Source organism: Pezoporus flaviventris, unplaced genomic scaffold (genome assembly GCF_033815535.1).
Source record: "Pezoporus flaviventris isolate CSIRO_AGI_PZ_B2104156 unplaced genomic scaffold, CSIRO_AGI_Pfla_v1 ptg000045l, whole genome shotgun sequence".
In the NCBI taxonomy this organism is placed as follows: Eukaryota; Metazoa; Chordata; class Aves; order Psittaciformes; family Psittacidae; genus Pezoporus; species Pezoporus flaviventris.
In genome coordinates, this window is record NW_026892593.1 from 25,819,903 (window position 1) to 25,843,197 (window position 23,295).

Consider the following 23,295-nt stretch of genomic DNA (forward strand, 5'->3'; position numbering starts at 1 on the left):
ACAAATCAGGTAAGTATGCTTCTGCCAAAAGGTATCTTTTTCATTTGCAGCATTCCAGGCAGTCTGGATTCTCCATTAGGACACTAAATGACCTGCCAGCTCACCTGCCACCAGGTCTATGGAAAACAACTGACAGACAAGGAGCCTCACCAAGGCTGGTCAGAGCAAAGAAAAATGGAGAAATAATGAGTAACTTCAGGAGAAGAAACTATGATGGGCTGGTTTTGAAGAAGAATGAAGTACTTTTGCCACAGATGGGAAGCTATAAAAAGAGGGGTTTTTAATAAAGGGAAAATGCTGAGATAGAAGCTAGTATAATACCTCAGTGTCTGGTGCAGAGGCCAGCCATATTTCAATGTTTTAATTAAAGGACAAAGTAAATAGCAGTGAGTCAGTTTCTCCAACAATACCAAGTAAGCAGTTGCAAACAATGTGTACAGCGAACTAATTCCAGCAGACCTAAAGAGACTGTGTTTTGACCTCCTTCCATTCATGCCAAGAACTTTATCTGACACTTGCACAATAATACTCTCAACCAGATGCTGCAGTAACAAAATTTGCACCAGTTCTTGAGTGCTGAAAGATAACAAAATGACTATTAAAGTAATCACAGGGGGCTGAAAAGGAATTGTAATATGATCTCTAGCATAAGCCTGAATTTCAAATTCTAAGCAATCAACTGCATTATTCATAACTACTATAGGATTATTTGATTAGTACACACTTGCTTTTAGCTGTTAGATTTCTAGAATGCACAAAAGTACCGACCAAGGCCAGACACCATTGATGATGAGCTGTGGAGGCACAAGAAGCAAAGACAGCTGTGTAAAGGTTTTGAAGTATCAATTCCCTGAGCAGAATCTAAACCCCTGATTTAGCAATCCAGAACCCTGATTTAGGGATCCAAGCACCTTTACACTGTGCGTAAACTGCCTGGAATTTAGCAAAGTAGGAAATGAAAGTGGGGGGGGGGGGGGAGGAGAGGAAGGGAAATAGAAGACAGATAAACCCCACATCCCAATTCTAATCTAAAGTCTTAACTCTGAACAGAGTTAAGTACTATTACCCATTCAAAATGCAGGGTCCATAACTCTAAAGGCACCTTACAACCATTCCTTTGAAGAACAGGCTAGGATTTGGCCAGTTCTTTCAAATGGGGTGAGAAAATAGAGATCTCTGGGCAGGGAGAGGAGGAACAGCTGGGAGGATCAGGAACAAGGGAGTCGACAATATCTAGTATAACACTATTCTCAACGGAACATTTGCCTAGGTGATGCAAGAAAATGGGGTCAGTGCTGTTTTCAGACTGAGAAGGTTTAAATACATATTTCTAATGCCCTAAGAAAATTTCCTTTTCACCAACTTATTGGCAAGGAAGAATGGAAAATGCTTTCTAGTCACCTAATTGAAACTAGGTAACTAGGCATAAAAGAATGGAAGATTCATGGAACTAAGAAGAAACCCTGGAAAAGTGACATGCTTCTGTATCCTTGTGGCTAAAGTGCTCCCATGGGAAGGGGAATGCCACAGTCTGGTGTTTGCTTCTATATGTACATTTTATATCAAAAGCTATTGCATAATGAGAATAATCTGCAGAACCAAGACTAGAAGCTGTGGCCATCTTTGTAGACAACTTCCTAACCGTGAGGCAGGGAAGTCATATTTATTTTTTCCACTTACCCTTCTGTTCCAGTAAACTTACTTTTCTCATTTGGAACAATACCAAATGGAAAAACACTATGGGAGTAACTTGGATCTTTTCAGATTATAGTTCATAAGGCTGACAGCACCACCGAGTGCAGCACTGAAGACAGCCAGACTGGCCTGGAGTCTATGCAGCCACAGTACCAGCACAGAGAGGGAAAGATCATGTGGTATCTGTGTCACCTGTTATGGTTCTGGTATGATACATGCACATCACAGTTTAATAGCAATGAAGTCGGTGCTCTTTATGAGTCCCACAATTGCCCTACCCATCTATACATAACAGGCAATGCAAAGCAGTTTTTTTGTACAGTAGTCCCAGACTCCCTTGTTAACAGCACCTTGTGCATGCACAGAGAACAACTGCTTCATCCATGGTGCAGACAGTAGCTCAGATCCTGCAAGCAGTCACATCAGTGTGGTGCTACAGCTAGGTGTACTGACATTTTAACATGTGGTTCAGCATGGATGGACCCTTGGGAACTCCCACCCTTCTGCTACCCTTCTTTTGGAAGATGTATCTGGGAGAGGAGTAGGGAAACAACTCAAAATATTCACCAGCTGCTACAGTGAACAGATTACGTAAGATTTAATACAGCAATTTATAATATTCCATGCAAATGAGTTGCCACCTTACCAAATGTGTTACTTCTATATTATGTTCTAAGATCCGATAAGGATCAGAGCAGCCTAACTACTTCAGGTAATCAGACTTATATAAAACAAAGATACTAAGCAGTTGCAATAGAAGTCTTACACTGTTTTCTTTTGTATTTATGGAAGGTGATTTCACAACCATGCAACTACCTAGCAAGCACAGTTTTCTCTGAAAGTTTCTCTTCTATTTGAGCCTTTCTAAGGCTTTGAGAATTATTAGTTCTTTGACAAGAGCAAAATATTGAAGGGAAGTAACAGAGATAAAAAAGCAAGAAGAAAATAATGTAGAAATGTTCCAGTTGATTACTTGCAATATTTGTGTCAAAAATCACAGCTAAATGAAAGGCTACAGAAGTAGCCATGCTACCAGAAGCATGATGCTTTGTGTCCATGTCCAATGGTCGTTATTCTTACTCTTTTAAGAACTTGCAGTGAATGTTCACTCAAGTTGCAAAGTAAATTTTTAGTACTGTCTCTGACGAGAAGGAAATGTTTTCCCATTTTTGTCTGCCATCTAGTGTTAAGAGGCAGAATACCTGCCTTATGCGTTTACAAGGCTTAAAATACTTGCGACCATGACACATCTTTTGCCTATGTCTAACTATGTTGATGAAAACAGCACACAGCATTTTCCATAAGGCTTTAATTGAAGATGTTAGATTTAAGCAGTTATCTCAAATACCATTATTAGCAGAATACTACCCTACCCATGTATATTAATTTGTCATAGTGCTTTGAAATACTTGGTGTTTTTTAAGTTGAGTCTCTTAGGTGACAGCGCTGTGTTTCCAGGATACCATCCATAATAAATATGGCAAATAAAAACAAAACCCCTGCCTGTACATACTGAAATTCTACTCATATCACACATCTGTATCAAATATACAGTGAAAATATATGCAAACCCATTTTCTCAGAATTAATATCTCACCCCTGGAAGCTGTTCTGTTCAGGTTTAATTCATCTAAGCTGAAGTCACTGCTCTCTGCAACTGGAATAGCAACAAGGAGTAATACTTAATCTTGTAAACAGTTCCAGAATTACTTTATTTCAGTGTATTTGTGCCAGCTTTATAGTGGAGTGTAAGAAAATAGAAAATTTTCATATTTCATGGATCACGAGAGAGAACCCTAGAAAGACAAATTTTGGAACAACTATTTCTGGTAAATATCCAATTTTGATCAAACTGCCTCATAATGCATTATGACCCTCTCTCCAAGTAGCAGTCCAAGACAAACATACAAATGTGAATGTTAGAAATAATGACATTTATAAGTATAGCATTCATATAAATAAACACAATTAACTCACTTGTAGTATGGACATAACAACAGTTTGGCTATAACATGACAAAAATCATGCACCTCAAAGAACTCTCATTAAAGTAGGAAGACTTACCACCATTTTTGATTTGTAACTTGATTTACAAAAGCTTGCATCCTACCTGCAAAAGCATGTATGAACATGAGGAAGGCCTTTGATTTTTTTAATCAAGATACGAATCAAGATTTTTTTAATACAAGATAGAACTCATTAAAATCAATCTACTTTCAGTGTTGTTCTAAACTGGAAACTACCATGTTTTAAGAGACCATGTTTTAAGAGACTCAAACTGATAGAGTTTGAGTGTTTGGTATGCAACCTAATAGAGATCAGCAAAAAAACCGTCAATAATCACAATAAATTCTTGCTTGAGACTTCCCATAGAAAGTATTGAAACAAAAGGACTTTTAAAACAGTTAATGTACATCCTATTAAAGTTAAAATTAATATAGCTCAAAATGTGATAAATGGGATCATTTCCATACTATGTGAAAATTATTGTAACTGGGGTTAGCCAGAGTGTGAAATCTGTGGGTGGATTCATTTCTATCTAAAAAGTAGGTGTTTAGTCAAATGGGATGAATCAATTCACCTTTAAGTGAACTTATAAAATTAGCTTAGTTAAAGTGTCTATCTTTTCTTCTTAATGTCATGACTGCAGTAAAGTGAAGGCTCAATTGGCAAAATATTTGAGAAGGTGTGGATGCAGAATTCGTGCCTGGTAATACATAAATTTATTTTTTTTTATCCAGTGCTTTTTAGTTCTTTCAGAGAGTTGTGTGGTTGTTTTAAGAAGTTGCTCAATCATGAGCCTCTGAACATGTCAGATCAGACAGGTCTGCTCATCCTTGGGGAAAGCCATGCAGCAAGAATGCACCGGGCTCTAATTAGACCTGACGTGAAATCCTTGAATCTTTTCTTCAGCAAAGGTATGAATCTACATACCATTGTACATATCCCAGAAGCAGGACAAAGGCCTGGGCAGACACAGAAGAGAACTTTACAATGAAATTGTGGGAGAAAGTGTGACTGTTTTGTAAGGAGCTAAGTGCAGCTAAAAGGGATCAGTTGCCACCTACCTCCAGTACTTATTTGCCAGTCAAAGAGAGGCAGGATGTGCGCCAGCACCATGAAGCTTAACTTGGCTAAACTTCCTCCTCACTGAAGTTGTAGGTCTTGTTTTGCCTAACACTTTGCTGTAATAAGAATGCAAGTCAGCCTGTTTAACGCCATCTCAGACTGTGGCTTCAGATGGGCCACTGTTGCTTACGTTGTCTGGTGAGATCCAATTCAGCTCACCACATTGGCAAGCAAACAAGAGTCCTGGGTCTTGCACAAGGGCCAACTCAGCTGGGGAAGCTGCTTAAGCTAACGCTGCTACCAGTCTAAAACACATCAGTACAGTGTTGCTCTTGTAACAGTAAGTGGCCTTTACCTGAAGAAATTCATATAACAATGGGCAGCAAAACGTCCCTGCTTAGCTACATCTGGCACTTAGGACAGATGCCACTACTGTTTAAGCTACTTGGTTTAAAAATGAGTTTAACCATATACAAAGAAATCCTATGATAAAGAATAGCACACAAGTGTTAAAAACAGTTGCCAGGAGTAAACCATCACTAGATAACACAACCAGATGTGTCACCTACAGACAGGGCAGGCAGACCATACCTGCAGAACAGGCCACTGTAATCCAGGAAGCACCAACCCTGAAAGCATTCAGGAGGGAACAGAGAAGCACGTGGGTGTGAACAACCTGTGCAAAAGGATCCTAGGTAATACATGGCTCATGAGTACTTCACCGAGGAAGCGATACCAGAATACTGCCTTTAATTCTTCCCTTGATACTCTTGAAAGAGTGCACAAATTTCATTGTATTGTGTTTGTGTGACAAGATTTTGACAGTTGGAGGGTGGGGGGATGAGACAATGACAGCGGAGGGTACAGGCATGGCTTCTGTGTGAAGATACCAGAAGCCGTCTCTATGTTGGAAGGAGTGAGTTCCAACCAGCTCTAAGATTAACTCACTACTGGCCAAAGCCAACCCCAGCAGTAACACTGATAGGCTTGGCTTTTATGATAGTGTCCCTAACATAGTTAAGATGAGGAGGAAAAACCACATTGCAAATGCAGCTGTGAGAATCTGTGAGAGAACCAGCCCTGCAGACAGCCAGGTCAGGGCAGAAGGAGGGCAGGAGGCACTTCATGCACCAGAGCAAAGATTCCCCTGCAACCCGTGGTGCAGCCCATGGTGAGGCAGCTGTGCCCCTGCAGAACACGGAGGTCCATGGTGGAGCAAATCTCCACCTGCAGCCCATGGAGGACCCTACACTGCAGCAGGGGGATGCCCAAAGAAGGCTGTGACCCTGTGGGAAGCCCGTGCTGGAGCAGGCTCTTGGCAGGAGCTGTGGCCCTGTGGAGAGAGGAACCTGCACCAGAGCAGGTTTGCTGCAGGACTGGGGACCCCACAGGGGACCCACACTGGAGCAGCCTGTTCCTGAACGGCTGCACCCACGGAAAGGACCCATGCTGGGGTTAGTCCTCCCCTGAGGAGAAAGGAACAGCAGAGACAGCATGTGGTGAACTGACCATAACCCTCATTCCCCATCCTCCCACATTGCTGTGGGTAGAGAATTAGGGAGTGTCCTGGGTTTAGCAGTAGCAGTCAATTTTCCTCCTTCTTAGTAGCTGGTGCAGCACTGTATTTTGACTTTCAGCCTGGGACCAGTCCTGATAACACCGATGTTTTTAGTTACTGCTCAAATGTTTACTCTGACCAAGGACTTTGTGAGTCTCATGCTCTGCCAGAGAGGAGGCGAGGCCAGAAGGAAGCAAAGACAGGACACCTGATCCAAGCTAGCCAAGAGGTATTCCATACCACAGCACGTCATGCCTGGGGAGGTAACTGGGAGTTACGCGGAAGGGCACAGGCTCTCTGCTGGGTTGGGCTCGTTTTGGCAGATGGTATCGTATTCTCTTCCCTTGTTATTTTCTCTTATCATTATTATCATTGGTGGTAGCAGCAGCGGTTTGTGTTATACCTTAGTTACTGGACTGTTGTTACCTCAACGCGTGGGAGTTACATTCTTTCGATTCTTCTCCCCATCCCTCGGGGGGAAGGGGGGGGGGGGGGGGAAGGAAAGAAAGAGGGAGGAAGGGGGGGGGTGAGTGAACAAGGTGTGTGGCTCGGTTTAAACCATGACAGGGAATAAAGTTGAGCCTGAGAAGATGGGAGGGGTGGAGGAGAAGTGGTTTAAGATTTATTTTTATTTCTTCCTATCCTACTCCATTATTGACAATAGATTTTAATTTCCCTAAGTTTTTGGTTTTGCCCATAGTGGTACTTAGTAAGTGATCTCCCCTGTCCTCACCTCCCTACATGAGCCTCTCATCATTTCCTCACCCTGTCCTACTCATGGAGAGGCAGTCATAAAGCTGGTTGGTGGGCACCTGCCCAGGGTGAACCCATCACACTGACAGGAGGAAAAAAAGGAACTACAAATTATTCAGTTAATATTCATAAAATATTTATGAGCTGAAGAGTATCTTGCACGGGAGATGCAAAAAAGTTCAATCTATTCAATTTATGAAAAATCCGTTATAACAACATGTAATGGATGTAAACCTCCCTGTGGGGAAGACAATTACCAGTAAGAGAGTTAATTTCACTTTTTGTGATAAAGAGCAGAAGCAGATGACAGGGATGTGAAAGCACAAAGGAAATGTTCCCCCCTCCCATCGGCCAGTGCCGGGCACTCAGCAGCCCCCGCGGCAGCGCACCCACGGCCTTTTGCCACCAGCACTGTCAAATTTAGGCGGCTTGACGCAAGCTGTCGCCAGCCAGGGAAACTCATGGGCCTGCTGCTGCTCCCAGGCCTGTCTGGGCAATGCCAACGTGCCCCCAACCCTGTCACACACACGGAAAACACGGTATTTATGATTCTTCTCCGAGTATTAACCGAGGAGCGCGGGAGGACATGCAAGCGGCGGCCAGAGAGGTGCCAGGCCGATTCGAGGACCCCGATTCCCTTCTCCTCCACGCAGCCCCCTCAGTCGCAGCGCCTCCGAGCGGGTGCCGACGCAGAAAGCCACTGCTACCGAGCGGTCAATGACAGCAACCGCCCCCCCGCTTTCTCTCCCGGGGACGCTGAGGCGCTGAGGGACCCGCCCCGCCCACTGCGTGCTGTCCCGCACGTCGCAGCCCCGCCCCGGCCGCCCGCAGCTCGCACGCAGGCGCGGCTCTCCCCGCACCCTCGTCCCCCCTGGCTCCGCCCCGTGTCCTCCCTGCCCCGGCGCCTCCCAGCTGCTTCCGGCGTGCCTGCGTGGCGCAGGCGCAGTAGTGTGGAGGAGTCCTGTGCCGTTGTCGCCGTCCGGGTCCCGCCGTCCTCCCCGCTGAGTGGTGTCACAACATAGGCCCTGCCCGTGCAGGCAGCGGGGGCTGCCCGGCAAGTGGGGGGAGGCGGGAGCCGCCGCTCTGCAGGTACCTGCCGCTGCCGCCGCCGGCGTGGGCCGCGTCGTCCTGGGGGACGCAGTGAGGAGGGGGGGAAGAGGGTGAGCGCGTGCCAGGCACGCGGGACTCGCGTGCGTAACGCAGGATGGGTGTAGACGCGTGACGTGTGGCGGCGCCGCCGCCGGGCGGGCCGGGGTCGGGCCGGGCCGTGCTGTGCAAGGACTCAGCGCTTGTTTACGCGGCCGCTCTCGGAAAGCTTTTCCGCGAAGTGCCTCAAGGCAGGAACAGAACGCGCTCCCCCGCTTCCCTCCTCCCTCCGGCGGCGAGCGGTGCCCGCTGCACATATAGCGCTGTGCTCGCCGCCGCGGCCCGGAGCGCGGCGGCGACCCAGGCGGAGGGCTGCCCCGTGTGGTACCGGCACAGCCCAGGGTCGGACATCGCTGAGGAAGGTGTAAGTAATGACGCTGCTGTCCGCGGCCTTGTCCCCTCTGCTGTTAACTGTGGTGTCGGCCTGCGCAGGTGTTGGCCTGCTCGACCTCCTCCAGCGCCGGTCACGGCAGCAGGGGACGCCTGAGGTTGTCGGTTAGGCAGGCAACGGCCTTGAGGCTGCTGCTTCAGCACAGCTCTGGTGTATTGTGTGAAACTAATCTGCACGTGGAGTTACGGTTATACACTGCCCTTAAGGTGGGAGCAGTTGGTTGAAGCTTTGCTCAAGGCAGTGGTGTCATTTCTCCCCTGGGAGGAATTCTGTAAAGGGGTGGTAACATAATGACAGTTTCATTTGAAATTTGGTCTCTGCATGTGATAGTTTGCTAAAGAGATACAAAATTCTCTTTATTGGAAAGACTGGCAAGCAATTTTCATATGTCACCACATACTTAGAGCAAGTGTTATGTATTGCCCGAGATTGGTTTAAACCTACCTTTACGGAGTAACACATTGAAACTGTGGACTGACGCTGCCAAATGACCTGAGCAATAGATATCCCTGTGAGATTACTTGATGTGAATATTTATCTGTTTCTATGTAAAGAGTAAGTAGGCTGTATGTGCTTAGCAACTCTGTGATTTTAGTTTAACTTACTGCTGGTTTAGGGTTTACGTTGTTGTTTTCTTTTTCAGATAATACTGCGACACACAAGACTTATTTATTAAAATATATTTTCTGATATGAAATAGACTTGGAATGAAGTTTTCTGGAATGATATAGGCAACACTGGAAAGGTGTAATTATTTATAAGTAATGACAGTTCACTTATTTTTAGATGCATATTTGTTCTTTTTGATTAACCCCAAAAGTCTTTGGTGGAAGCAAAGAAACAAATACCTGTATTTGTATGGACCTAAAGTCTGCTGGAGGATAAATAATGCCATTCACCTGAGAGTTTTTCATACAAACGAGCCTAAGTATAAATGGGCCAGAAGCAAAACACTTTGGTATAACAAATACATTTGCAGCCATGACTTTTTATACTACAGAGTTGCTAAACTTTTGACTTCTTCTTCCAAAGGACTTACAAAAGTGAACAGTCGCATGTCACGAATTAAGAGTACCTTAGAATCTGTTTCAAAGGCAGTGTCTGGCACTCACAGTGAACTGGTTTCACGGATAGCTCAATTGAAGTCACACTCGGGTACTCTGGGAAAAGCAAAGAAAAATAATGGAGATGCAAATCTAGAAAATGATAAACAAGTCACAGATGCCAGAACTCGGGAGGACTGCAACAGAGGCCCAGCTGCAGGGAAATCCAATTGTGCAAATGGAAACTTGGAGTCTGTATTAGTAAGTTCAAGTGGCACTTACCGAGATACTCTGGAAGATTCAGCATCTGCTAAAAACAACCTTTTTCATATAAGCTGCTTTTCTACAAGTTTTGGAGAGACTTACAACTTCATAGCTGATCATATCAATTGGTACTTTAGTAATAATCCTGTTATGGATCAAGAGAGAAAAAGGAATGCTTTATTACAGGACTCTCAGAGTGAAGAGAGGAATAAGCTTCATTCATCAGAAGATACTGCAGTGAGTGAAGAAAGGACAGTGGATTCAGCAGCTACTTTAGTTCCTGAAGCAGAGACTCTAGGTGCTGAAAAGCCAAGTACTGCTCTTCCAGTTTCCACCAAAAAAACTATTGCAAACTTTCTTTCATATCCCAGTAACAGTGTACAAGCTTTTGTGGACAGTTACATTGGTGGGTTGGTTCCCAAGTTAAGATCCGATACAAAAGCACTTTCACAAGAAAAGACTAAACAGGCAGAACAGGAAGTCTCTGAGAAGGGTGAGGAGGACAAAGCAAAAGAGGTTAAGACTGCAGAAGAGAAGGAAAAGCATCTGTCTCTTCAGAGAGAAAAGGCAAGCCTTTGTTTAGTGTGTTTTTTTAATGTATTATTGCCGTGTATATTTTACACAAGTGTATATATACACTCTGCACATATGTGTATATATGTGCCTATATGTAAACGTACACGTACACACATATAGTTACATAAATAAGTATATACCTATGTAGGTACATATATATATGTACATAGAAAAATTTAGTTACTTTTATTTGTTGTAGTTATATTTCTTAGACTCCTTCATGGTTCAAATACTGTGATTTCAGAGTTGTCCTGAAAATACATCTGAGTACATGCTGACATGTGTTGTTTGGTGTATTGTTGCTGTGAGCTACCTTTATTTATTTTTCTAGTAATCAACCAAAAGGTTGCCTGTTTACCTTTAAGCAATGATTTCTTGGAGTCTCTGTCAGATACCTGGTGCAACATGCTGTCCATTACTTCTGAGAAATCTTAAAATAGCAGTTTGGAATTAGTCTTGACAAAGCTTACACATTTCTTAGAGTAGTTCTGTGTTATTTGTGTAACTTTATCTTTTTTTAGATTATTGCAAGAGTGAGTATTGATAACAGGACTCGAGCTTTAGTACAAGCACTACGAAGATCCTCTAATCGAAGAGTCTGTATCAGCAGGGTTGAAGAACTGACCTATCACCTTCTAGAATTTCCAGAGAGCAGAGGAGTTGCAATTAAGGTACATATAGTCTTTATGCTTACGAAAAATAAATAGCTGACAGTCAATTGACACAGAGTAACATGAAACTTTCTTGTGTGTTTTTTGTGGGCTAGTCATGTATTCTATTTGTAGACATGTGAATGTCTCTTGCTGTAGATATTTTTTTAGCTGTTTCAAGCAGATTCATGTGCAAACTCTCTGCAGTTTAGCTAAAGGCCCTACAGATTGCAGTGTTTAATTTAGAAGCATACAGCACTGTCATGTGGATAGATAGTATAGCTTATTCTAGTGGTAGGCGACAGTCGTACACTGTGTTCTCTGATGCAATTGCCCAGATGGGAGTGTACAATGCAGTTGATCAGTTGATCTGCATATGCCCAGCAGTTTTTATGCTTATTTGCATGCGTCCTTTGAAGGGGGATGACAGTGGTGGAGTATAAGCATCAAATAAGTTCATGTAATCTAGTCATACTCATTCTCTTTCCTGCAGTGAGAGGACAGGAGGTGGGATGGTAGACTATTCTAACCATATGAGCCAAATCACAGCATTTGTCAGTCTCATGCCTTTTTTTGACAAGATGTGACAGATGTGTGACATGGATTGTGGAATTTCTGGAAGACAGATTTTGGGGAATGGAGTGTAGGCCAGATGAATCATCCAGGCAGGGCACAGATCAGACATCTACATGGATACGTGTGAATTACTGTATTATAAAAGAGTACATTCATTCCGTTTTGATTATAATACTCTCTATCTTAGTGACGATAATTGTACATCTAAAATTACTGTGAGGAAGAATTTTAATTTTTATTTTGCTTTGATATTAATGTACTTGGAAGGCATTTCCTGTTTTGAAGCAGTGTGATGCTTGTTCATCAAAATCTGTGCCTTTAGCTGTACTTGGTGTGCTCCATACTTGAGTTTATGTTTGGCCAGTGTGACATTAAAGTCGGTAAAACTAAACTGCTGCTAAATACAGCTTTTCTAGAGATCTGAAAGATTTACTTTTCACCTCGATTGTTCAATTCTGATAGGTAGATAGTTTAGCAGTGAGGCATGTACGACGTAAGATTGGAATCCTTTCTTTCCCTTGCTAAAGAGATGGGTAAATACAGGTTTAAAGAAGTTTTCCTCTGAGCTTAACTAATATTTCAACTTTTATACTGAAATGCCAAACAAGTAAATTTAAGCATGGATTCTTTTGGTATAAATACAGTTAGAATGAAATGTCTTTGTATTTATCAATAGGAAAAAATAATCCCATGCCTACTGAGACTAAGACAGGCAAATGACGAAAGTCTTCAGGCTGCTGTTAGAGAGACTTTAGCTATAATTGGATATACAGACCCTGTGAAAGGCTGGGGTATTCGAATCCTCACTATTGATGGAGGAGGAACAAGGTAAAACCTCTCTGTTATATACTTGTAGTCTTTTTCATACTGTAACTGGAAATAAAATTGAAGTTTCCCTTTAAGTTTGTGCCCAAAGATGTCATTTATGATTTGCAGTTCTGTTTACATTTGACTGTCCAAGTGATGGGTATTATTTTTGTTTACATTTGTGCTTAAATTTCCATTCATTAATAGTTCTGTGACATTGAAATTACTTGCCCTTTTAAAGCTGGCTATACACTTAAATGCTTGGATTGGCTCTTTCTCCTTTTGGAAGTAAATTGTTATTTGAGTTTGTCTATTCATGAATCTAATCTCGGAAATACAAAATCTAGTACGAAATGCTAGAAGTAGTTTATGCTCTTGTGATCGTGTTGTCTTGTACTTTTCTGGAGGATGTCTGCCTTAGCTGGTCTGGTCTTGTATGAATGAATAGGCTTGTGATGAAAGCTATTCTATTCATGCTGTCCATTTCTTTTTCGTTAATTTATGCACCACATGTCCTTAGTTGTGTGTGCTCTAGTTCTGCATGAATTTATGCACCTATCAACAGTTTTTTAAGAGTAGTGGAAGAAGCCTGTTCATTAAATTTGAGGTCTGAGGTTTACTAAAAGCTGTGTTTGTTTTCAGGCACATTTGAAGAAATCTTGTCTAATATTTACTGATTCACAAATATTGATTAGTAGAAAGCAAAGTATAAAGTCATTGCAGAAACAGCTTCACAAGCTTTTTGTTTCCCCACAGTATTTATTTCATCAAAATCAGTTGTCTTCAGTAAGGTGAAAGTGTATGTCACAACTTTTGGAAACAAATGTTGAAGTTTATGGTAAACCGTAAAGAGATTACAAAGTAGGAGGAAGGATGCTTCGCAGATAATGTATGATGCCTATATATAGAAATATAGTGTTTTAATTTTTTTGTTAGATTTATAAGGGAGTGACATTATAGGCCACTTTGTCTTTAGAAAGCAGTATCTACATCTATAATGCTAAATGAAACAAGTGAGCCTGAGTACCAGCTGTTATGCTGCTTAATTGGTCGTGTTCAGCTGGTTATAGTTTTGAATCGGGTTAACTACAGCTCTTCGGCACAAGCCAAGGCAGATTTGGGGGTGGCATGCAGGAGGTGCCATTCTGAGCAGAATGTGTTGGTAAGATGGATGCTTGGTTTGGTGCTCCTTTTGCCAGATGTAGCTTTCTAGCTCTAGCCCAGCAGATAGTAGTACCTCTGTATGCCAGGTACTGTTTCATGCTGCAGAAACACAAGTCTGGTGCTCTGGAATACATCTCTCCCATGGTTTCAGGCACATAGAGTTGTGGCAAGAAAAACTACAGACAGAAAACTCCATGCCCCAAGGAGCATTATATAGCCCTGTTCAGACCAAACTTTTAAGTACTGTGTTTTGTGGATGCAGCTGAAATCTATCCTGAGTCTCCATCCACAAATGATCATTCTTGAGCCTTGACTACGAAACTGTATGGCAACAAAACAGTATGGCTGTAGCTGCTGTGTTCTATCTTTGGTATGCCTGAGTATGTCAATTGTATTTATTTTTCATCATTCCATTTTAATTTTGCTACTCCTTCATTCCCTGAAATATTCAGGATACTTACTATTGCAGTTATTCAGTCATAAATGGAACAATTAAGCAAAGGTGGGCTTAATCAGTGCTATGTAAGATAAAACTTAATTATCCTAAAACTTACTATTATATGTGAAGGGGATTTTTGTGTTTCAGGGGTTTAGTTGCACTTCAGACTCTACGGAAACTAGAAGAACTAACTGGAAAGCCGGTTCATCAACTTTTTGACTACATCTGTGGTGTAAGCACAGGTAATTGTTGAGTCACAAGTTGGAATGTTGCTATCAATATAGTAAAATCATGTCTGAGAACAAACAGATTTTTCAGAACTTGCCAGTTTCTGACTGAGTGTAAGCTGGGAAAGTAAAGGTGTGATTTCTAAGGTTTTTCTTTTCTGAATAAGAACTTTGGGTGATACGTGATACATTTGTCATCTTTTCAATGAGTGTGAAACCTTCTATTTTGCACTCAGAAGTATCTTGAATGTTTATGGGGCTTTACCAGCAACAAAGGTAATGTGCCTCAGGGACTGATACTGGGCCAGTGGTGTTTCCTGTCTTTATTAATGGCCTGCACAGCGGGACAGAGTGTGACTGTAGCAAGATCTTGGGTGATGTGAAAAGTGGTTAGTACAGTGGTGCCCTCTCTTCAGACTGGCCTGTACAGGCTGGAGAGAGGGCTTGACAGGAGCCACCTGAGGTTCAATAAAGCCAGGTACAAAGTCCTCCATCTGAGGTGACATCTGACTGACTAGAAATCAACTATATAGAAAAAGACCAGATTTTGTTGGAACAAGGAAAACGTGAGTCATCAGTGTACTCCTGCAGCAAAGAAAGCTGACTACATATCGGCTTGTATGGACAAGAACATACCCAGCAGATTAAGTCTTTGGCTACTGTATGTGTAGTTATAGGCTCCTCAGTAAACTCTTAATCTGTTGGGTGTGTTCTTGTACATACTGAGTCTAGCAGAGGGCCAAGTAGATGGTCAGGGGACTGACTGGAGGTCATGACGCAGAGGGAGAGAGTGTAAAGACTGGGTTTGTTCAGCCTTAAGAAGGGAATGCTAAGGTGGGACCTTACTACTGTTTCAGCTAATGGGAAAATGCAGGCAAGATGGACCTGGATTCTTCCTGAAGGTTTACAGTGGTAGAAAAGCCATCAGGCAAGTTGGAACATGGGAAATTACAGTTAGATATAAGGTATCCTGCTTTCCTTGCAAGGATAGTCAGACACTAGAAGGAGTTGCCTGTGCAGGCTGTGGAATCTCCATCCCTGTAGATATTCAAAACTCAGCGGAATGAGTCCTGAGTAACCTGTTCTAATTGAACCTGTTTGAACAGAAGGCTGGACTAGATGACCTCTAGAGGCCCCTCCCAGGCTTAATTGCTCTTGTGACTCAATAACAAGTTACTCCTACCTAGGAAGTAGGAAACTCTAAAGGAGAAGTTTCTTTTTAAAAAACAGTCCTGTATTTTAGAAATGATCCTAGACCAGTTGCAGCATAATGCTGATTTTTAACTGAAGAGGAATACTGTAGTTCAGTAGCTCAGTTTCCTTTAGAAACCCACACTATTTTTTTTTTCTTCCCACTATACTTAATCTTCCATACAGTTTAATTCAAAAAGTAACATTAAATGCAAATCACCATGAGTAGATACAATGTTTGTGTTCCCAGAGATTTGCTCAATAGGCTCAAAATAGTAGAGAAGATGGGAATGTGTAGGTCTATTAGACAGAGTTTGTTTGTAGGCACAATATAGTTTTACATTTTTAAAAACTCTTTGAGGGGAAAAAGAAGTTAATTTGGCAGTAAGTGATTGCTTCTTTGGAAGATATTTTACAACAAAACTCTTCCCTAATGTCTCTTTCAGTCATAATAAAGGCATTTGTTCTTTGACATTGGGGCCTGGTATCCTTAATTCGATCCCGCTACTCTGATTAGAACTAACTTTAGTCTTAATTCTTCACCAGATTTGGGGTATAGTAACTCCTAGTAAGTACTTAATGTATTCTTTTAAACTGTGTTTACACTACCGAGCTTTTGTGTGCAGTAGTCCAGCTTGCAATAACAGGTGACAGGGCATAGCTGGAGGACGTTGTTGTATCTGTCAGCATGGGCTAGCAGTGTACTTCATTTTGGTTTGTGTTGATGGTTTGTACATATGGTGCATATACTTGCAGCTGGGTGCTGTCTCCCAGTATATCAAAGTTACTTCTGAATAGTGGTGCATTTATAATTCAGTCACAGGGAGCAGTTTATAACATCAAGAGTATGTGATGAGGCAAAGTGCTTTTCATGTGTGCTGGCCTGCTCAAATAATTTATGCTTTCTTTTTCCCCCCTAAATTTCTGTATTGATCTAATAATTATTTGCATTCAGATGCATCATCTGAGGGATCTGATCATTGACATATTATGATCAAAGGTTCTTGTATTGTTTCCAGTGCATTTTATTACAAACATGACTGAATTGTACTGTGGATGTGTACACATCCACAGTTTTGGATGTGTGAATTTTGCATTTTTTTATCCCAAAATATTCCTCCCAAGTTAAGAACAGCATATGGGGCTAGTGCCCCTATGTATCTTTCCAGCCTTCAGTGATTTACCAGTGATGACCCTCCTTAAACAAAGCTGGCATCTGTCTGTGTTGATTTTGTTTTGCCCATGATGTCCTTCCAGTTTTGAAATGCATTTTAAAAACCTTTCTGATTGGAAGAAGTATTTTTGTTTTTCAGGAGAACTCATGAGTAAGTCAAGACATGGTATTACGGGGCTGGAAGCACCCTTAGGAGGTTATCTCATTTCCCAAGGGAAGGGAAGGGTCAGAGGTGTACTGACAATATTCTAAGATTATGAATCCTGTCAAGACCACTTCAGAAAATCAGTGCTTGTGCTCTGCTGTCTGTACAACTGGGGGAAAAAAAATCCAAATGTCCAGTGTGAATCTTCCTGTTGCAGTTCAAGTTTGTTTCCTCATCCTGACTCCCCAGGAACACGGATAACAGATTTTTCTCTTTGCAGCTGCCTTCTGTGCATTTAAAGGCTTTTCTCATAGCCTGAGTGACCAGGCTTTCCTTACACATCAATTTCCTCTACTTTTGCTTTTTTTTTTTTTTTTTGATTTTGAGGACTTTTCATTTGTGATTTGAATTTTTTTTTTCCATTAGTCTACATCTTTTTTTTTTCTTTTTTTTTTTTTTTAAGAATGTTCCTGAGGTCTAGATATAGCACTTCAGCTGAGGTCTTACTGTAGTACTGAATGAGGAAGGAATACTTTTGTCTTTCAGGCGTCTTATTAGTCAGCAGCATTCTTACATTCTTCAAGATGTGCTCCTTAGCCTTGTAGGTTTTATTGAGGTATTTTATCCCACTGAAATGTTGACCGTCAAGGCTGAGATGGTGGCTGGAGTGCAGGAGTCCGTGATAGGGAGCAGGGTGTGATGGAAGCGTCAAACGTTTCTCACAGGACTGTCTGATAGAGCCTGCACTATATTTTTTGACCTTGCTGCCCTGTGTCTTGTTACTGTCCAGCAGGTTTCAGCCAAGCCCTTTAATGCATACCCTGACTCTGATAGTATCTGCTCCCACTTGGGTGCTGTCTGCAGTTTTGGGTGCTGTTTCTCAGGAGGTGAAGTGAAAACGAGTTTGTATGTGTTACGCATTTTGGCTCTTTGTGCTTGAAACTTCACCAAAATAGCAAGTGTGTGATACAGTAGAATTGGTGCTGGAGAATTAAAAGGAAAGAAAGTAGCAGAGGCTTTGCATAACTTGGGAAAACTGTTTCTCTGCTGCTAGCTGTTTACCATGTGTTGAAAACAGGCATTTGGTAATTTGACAGTTGGGCAAGGGTCTCAGGTGTCTCCTGATGGAACAGGTCAGGTTGGTCCAGGTTATGTCAAACATGTGATATGTGTAAACAACATAAAATAAATGGAGACCATCAGTCCTTGACACTCAGCTACCATGGTGGTGGAGTTTGTGAGAAACTTGGAAATCATGTTTTGTTTAAAGCTATGTTTTGTTAAAACCTTTATATACTTTCTGCGTTTTACTCTATTTCAAGAATTTATTTGTTTTAAAATTGTCTTCAAACCTGTTGCATTCATGTCCAAATTGGAAAAATTACATGTTCTAATTATTCCATGTCCTCACAGTATTGCCCAATTCGATTTAAAGGTTGTATATGTCCCTTTCAGTTTAATATATCTTAAAGTTGTAGTGTTGCACTAATTTTATTTTTCCCCGGTCTTTTCAATGGTATCCTGCAACCAGGTTTTTTGGATACTGTTGTTTTGTTCCTGCAAGAGTAGGTCATCATTTTTTAGACACACACTAGATGGCAGTGTGTATGAATGACTAGTTATAAATAGTTGCAACTTAATGTATTCCAAACTAGACTTTATAGAATTTTCCTGGGTTTTTTCTTTCCTGAAAAAATCGGAGTTTGCCAGATAGGAAGTAATGCTCCAGATATGTTTTTAATACCACACCATAGATTTCTCTTACTCATTTCTCTTTCCAAGTAAAGCAGTGGACTTAGTTGGCTTTCTGCCATATGCTTTTTTTTAGGGATGAAAACTGCAGAATGAAATAATGCCCTTTTTCAACTTCTCACAATTCTGTTCTGGGGTGTAGACTCTTCCTATCTTGTATATGTTCTTTTAAAGCATAGTTTGGGATCTCTGAACAGAAATTTAACGATACAAATGTCAATTGGTCTTCCCTTTTCAAGATCGAGATACTGCTGTCTTATGAACAACATGAAATGGTAATGTATCTTTATAATCTTACTCCAGGCTATATTTTACATTTCAAAATACTTCTTTTTCAGGAGCTATATTAGCTTTTATGTTGGGATTGTTCCATATCCCTCTGGATGATTGCGAAGAACTATATCGCAAGTTAGGATCGGATGTTTTTAAGCAGAATGTCATTGTTGGAACAGTCAAAATGGGTTGGAGCCATGCCTTTTATGACAGTGATATATGGGAAAAAATACTCAAGTAAGTAAAAAATGATTATGTGTCAAATAATTAGTATGATATTTGAGACCTCTCAGCTTTGTTGTTGTTTTACTGGTAAGCAAATGCTTAAAAAAAGTAGAAGGGGTTAGCATATACTCTTATTTGTTTGAAATAACTGTTTTCATATTTACCAAAACATTGAAAGCCTTTAATGTAATGATTTCTGTTTGGGGGGGAATAAAGTAAGCTTTGGTGCACTCATTTCTGATTATATTCCTGTATGCCTGCCAGCTCTGCTTGATCTGACTCATTACAGATCTGCTGCAAATTTTACTGGCCACCTGCTGTGCCTTTTTTCTTATGGGAGACATAGAAATGAAATAATCTGCTGTAGTAGGGATTTTTAATCTTAGCTCCTACATTGAGCAGTTTTGCCCATTACCCCTTTATTTGAAAAGGGAAATTTGAGGATTGCAATCAAAAAATACTGTATCAGAGTCACCAGTGGAATGGTATTTGTTCATAGATATGTATACAAATGCATTCAGGAAAAGTCACTAAAAAAATAATTGTTCGTTTTATTAGTTTCATTTTATTCATCTGTATGTGGTGTCGTAGTCATAGCGCTGATGTTGTAGTTTCCCTAACAGTGTAAGCTGACGCTGCTACTGAAGAGCTGAAACATCTTTCTCTTAGAGGAAATGTAAGATGCAAAGTCTTTCTTTCAATGAGTCATGGCAAGTTCTTCTGGGAACCTGATTAATGTATTTATGGTATTGGAAGAGTGTTTTTCTGGATGTTGTAGTGGTAACAAATGTGCTGCCTGCGATTTAAGCATCGCACTTCTTTGCTGAAGTGGAGAGAGGCTTCCAAGCATCATTTCTCTGTGCCTTGGCAGATTTTTGGGAATGAACATGTTTATGAAATTAATATAATGAGTTTTCCTTCTCAGATGCCTGGAGTTCCCCCCCTTTTTTTTTTTTTTTTTAGAAACAAGTTTTTTTTCTGCCTTCTTTTTTTTTCCCTGCCCAACTCAAAACAATATTGTGAAAATCAAAATTACCTCATGTGGAAGTATATTACATGCCTTTAATTAAAATGCTGTTATTCTTTACAGTTACATGTACCACGAGGGAGGTAAAGCGCTCTGCTCATGTGAACAGAAGCCAGGCAGTTATTATATTATCCATAGATTAAATTAATGAAATGACGTTTTGTTGACCTAATTTTGCACTGGTGAAGAGAGATGCTATAGATGCTATGCCTCCATAACATTTTATTGAAACAGTAGGGATTCCTGCAGGCTTCCCTGTGGTGTGGAAGCCTAGAACTAAGAAGGGTTATATACCATCTCCTTATGGCAATAAGAAGGTCAGGCTAACTTTTAATCACTGCGTGGGGAAAACTGATTATGTTTTTTTTTAAATTTTAAAGCCTTGCTTGTGCTGGGTGGATTTTTGTTGTTTAAATGTTAGTGGACTTGTCAGCCTTGCTTGAAACAGGGTTATCTGTTTACAGGCATGCAATATGTATTTAGCCTTACCACAATATTGATGGTATTATTTTGTGTCAGAAAGTATTCTTGCTGAAAGGAATTAAGCTGATGTTGCATTAGGCTAATATTGTGTGTATTTGGAAAATGACAACTGGAAAAGAACTTCTCTGTGCTCTAGGGAATCTATTTTATGTCTTACATATATTTTAACTCTTCCTATGTATTTAACTCCTTATGTATTCCTTGAAATGCAATTTCAGAACCAGTTTTGAACAGTTACTTTTATTACTTTGTGCTCTACTTACTGTATGTACATCAGTCTGTGTAATGCTATATTGAATTGCATTTGTGAGAAGAGCCTGGCTTACAGTTCCAAGTTGTCTATTTTCTTTCGACTGTAGTTCACGTACACAATTTTCTTTCACACTGTCTTGAGAAACTACTGGAGAAATTTCGTAAGCAGCTAGGGGGTTTCACAAGTTAACTAAAATCCCATACTGGGAATTCATAATCTTGAGAAGCAGTCAAGCACTGTATAGAGGGTAGGACAGAAGTTACATGTTCTCCATCCTTGGGAAAATGGATAATGCCTGTGTTTGGGATTACAAGAATATTACTTAAAACCAGCATTTGTTATGCAAATTGAAGCGTAAATTGAGATCACTCTCCAGTGGCTAGACAGGCAACACTTTTTCTGTAAGAGTTAGTCTCTCCAGACATACTCAACAGATTTTGCAGCATTATCAGTGAGATACTGTGTATCCTTATAGAACATGCAATACATCTCCTGTGTAGGTTTGGCAAAGATGTGGTAGTTTCCTCAAAACTTTTGTTGCTGTTAGAAGGGGGTAAAAGTTACAATTTTGCCTTTGGGATTGAATGGTCTTTCTCCAGACTATTCGATTGTATCCTGCCTGTAGCCCGTTGGAATGTTTCTTTGACCATATGGCTGGCAATATGTTCTTCACAGCATTTTTGAAATGAGTGTTGCAATATTAATGACTTGAAGCAATGAAAGAGCAACATATGTAAAGGAGTCTTGTTTAGGTAGGTCATGTCTAGAGGACATAAGTCCCAGCCAAACACAAACAGAGCAGATTAACGGAAAAATAGGATGGCAAATGAAGGTATATGTGAAGTAATAACCTGTAAGGGGAAAAATGTAAAATGTTTACAGGATTTAAGTAATATGAAGAGTAATTCGGGTGTTGTCGTGGATGGTTTAATGAAACAATCGTGTGCTCATGATCAAACAAGATGATTCAGTATATGACAGTTGTTATTCAAAATACTTAAACTATTATAATGACTTAATACAGTTTCAGTTTCATTTAAAATACTACTTATGGTTCCAGTTACCCATTTTAGAGAACATCACTATCACAAGACTGATAAAATGTAGCCAGTGACCTAAAGGCAACAAAGAGTTTTGGACTCTTTATCTTTACAAAGAGCAAACAAGTTAAAGCAGTAATTTGGGTTAGTAGAATATCTTTGAGACTTATTGTTCTCACCTCTTTTCAAGAAGAAGGGACTGTTCCACAAGGTTGGAATGAGGAGACTTTTAACACATTATGTGAATAAACTGTGGAATAAATTGTGTTGTGACTTTGATAAAGAAAATAATTGAACAGTGAGGATTGACAATGACATTTATATAATAAGCAATTACAGTATTAATGCTAGCAACAAAGCTAAAATAAATTTGGGGGTGATTCTTTAGACCTTACAATGTAAAGTTGCATAGTAGTTTAAAAGCTTTCTCCTATCTACTCTGAAGCATCCATTCCTGGCCTTCATAAGAAACAAGATGCAGGAAAAATAGTTCAGTTGGACACTTCCTATAATTAAGCAGTGGATATTACTTATGCAGTTTTTTTAATCTTTGCACTCAGGGTATGGGAAAAAAATGTCTAATACAGATATTTGGGAAGAAGTAGATGAAAGCGATGCAGATCAGTAGATGTCTTTCATATCTCACCTCTGTCAATCTCATCTTTTATTTCTGTATATTCCTACTTCATGGTTCTGTGTGCTTTCATCTCCTTCTGTACTCAATTAGTGAGTGCAGATGGCACCCCCCCCCTTCTGGTTGGTAACTGAGACTGGAATTCAAGCATTTGTTGGGGCAGGGGGGGGAAAGTAAGACTTAGCTACTGATGTAAAAATTGTGTCAGCAGCAGTCTTCGATCACAGCACTAGAAGCTGTCTGTCTCCCTCCCTCCCTCTCAAGACACACATACAGCCATTTTTCAAGCCCAGATACCCACCAGTGGAACAGTAAACTGTCCTGCTTCCAAATACAGTTTACTGTCTGCATTGAGGACTGCTGGTATGGTAGCATTTTAAGCTCTTTGATCTTCTGACCTGACTGTGTTGATAAAGGTCTTATTGCTAACAGTAGAAGCAGTGCTACCTACTTTCACAGTAGTGTGAACTATAAATGGATGCTTTCCTAACAACAGCACATGATATCACTGTGCTTAAAATGTGTGGCAATACTGAAAACTCTCTTTGCAGAATAAGGTTAAGGCACCACCTGTGTTTGGGTGAGCTATGTTCAAGGGCAGGAAGGAAACTTGCTGATTTAAAAGAAAGCCTGTTTGGAATAGTTATTGATGAGCACCCATTCTGTAGAGTTTTATACTTTTACTGTACCAAATGAAGATGAAATAGATGCTGATATGAGATTATTGATGAGTATGCTAT

General features: G+C 40.7%; 2 protein-coding genes across 2 annotated transcripts in view; one reads left to right on the top strand and one right to left on the bottom strand.

The window, feature by feature from the left end:
• Nucleotides 1–23,295, bottom strand: part of DNAJB9 (DnaJ heat shock protein family (Hsp40) member B9) — a 145,167-nt gene that overhangs the window by 81,463 nt on the left and 40,409 nt on the right. The window lies entirely within an intron of this gene.
• The window catches only part of PNPLA8 (patatin like phospholipase domain containing 8), a 37,415-nt gene continuing 22,572 nt past the window's right edge, over nucleotides 8,453–23,295 (top strand). Inside the window, exons 1-6 of the mRNA XM_061467768.1 lie at nucleotides 8,453–8,585; nucleotides 9,256–10,486; nucleotides 11,017–11,166; nucleotides 12,398–12,549; nucleotides 14,279–14,373; nucleotides 18,959–19,130. Of these exons, the coding sequence (XP_061323752.1) occupies nucleotides 9,377–10,486; nucleotides 11,017–11,166; nucleotides 12,398–12,549; nucleotides 14,279–14,373; nucleotides 18,959–19,130 (1,679 nt within the window). The 5' untranslated portion in view covers nucleotides 8,453–8,585; nucleotides 9,256–9,376. The remainder of the gene's footprint in view (nucleotides 8,586–9,255; nucleotides 10,487–11,016; nucleotides 11,167–12,397; nucleotides 12,550–14,278; nucleotides 14,374–18,958; nucleotides 19,131–23,295) is intronic.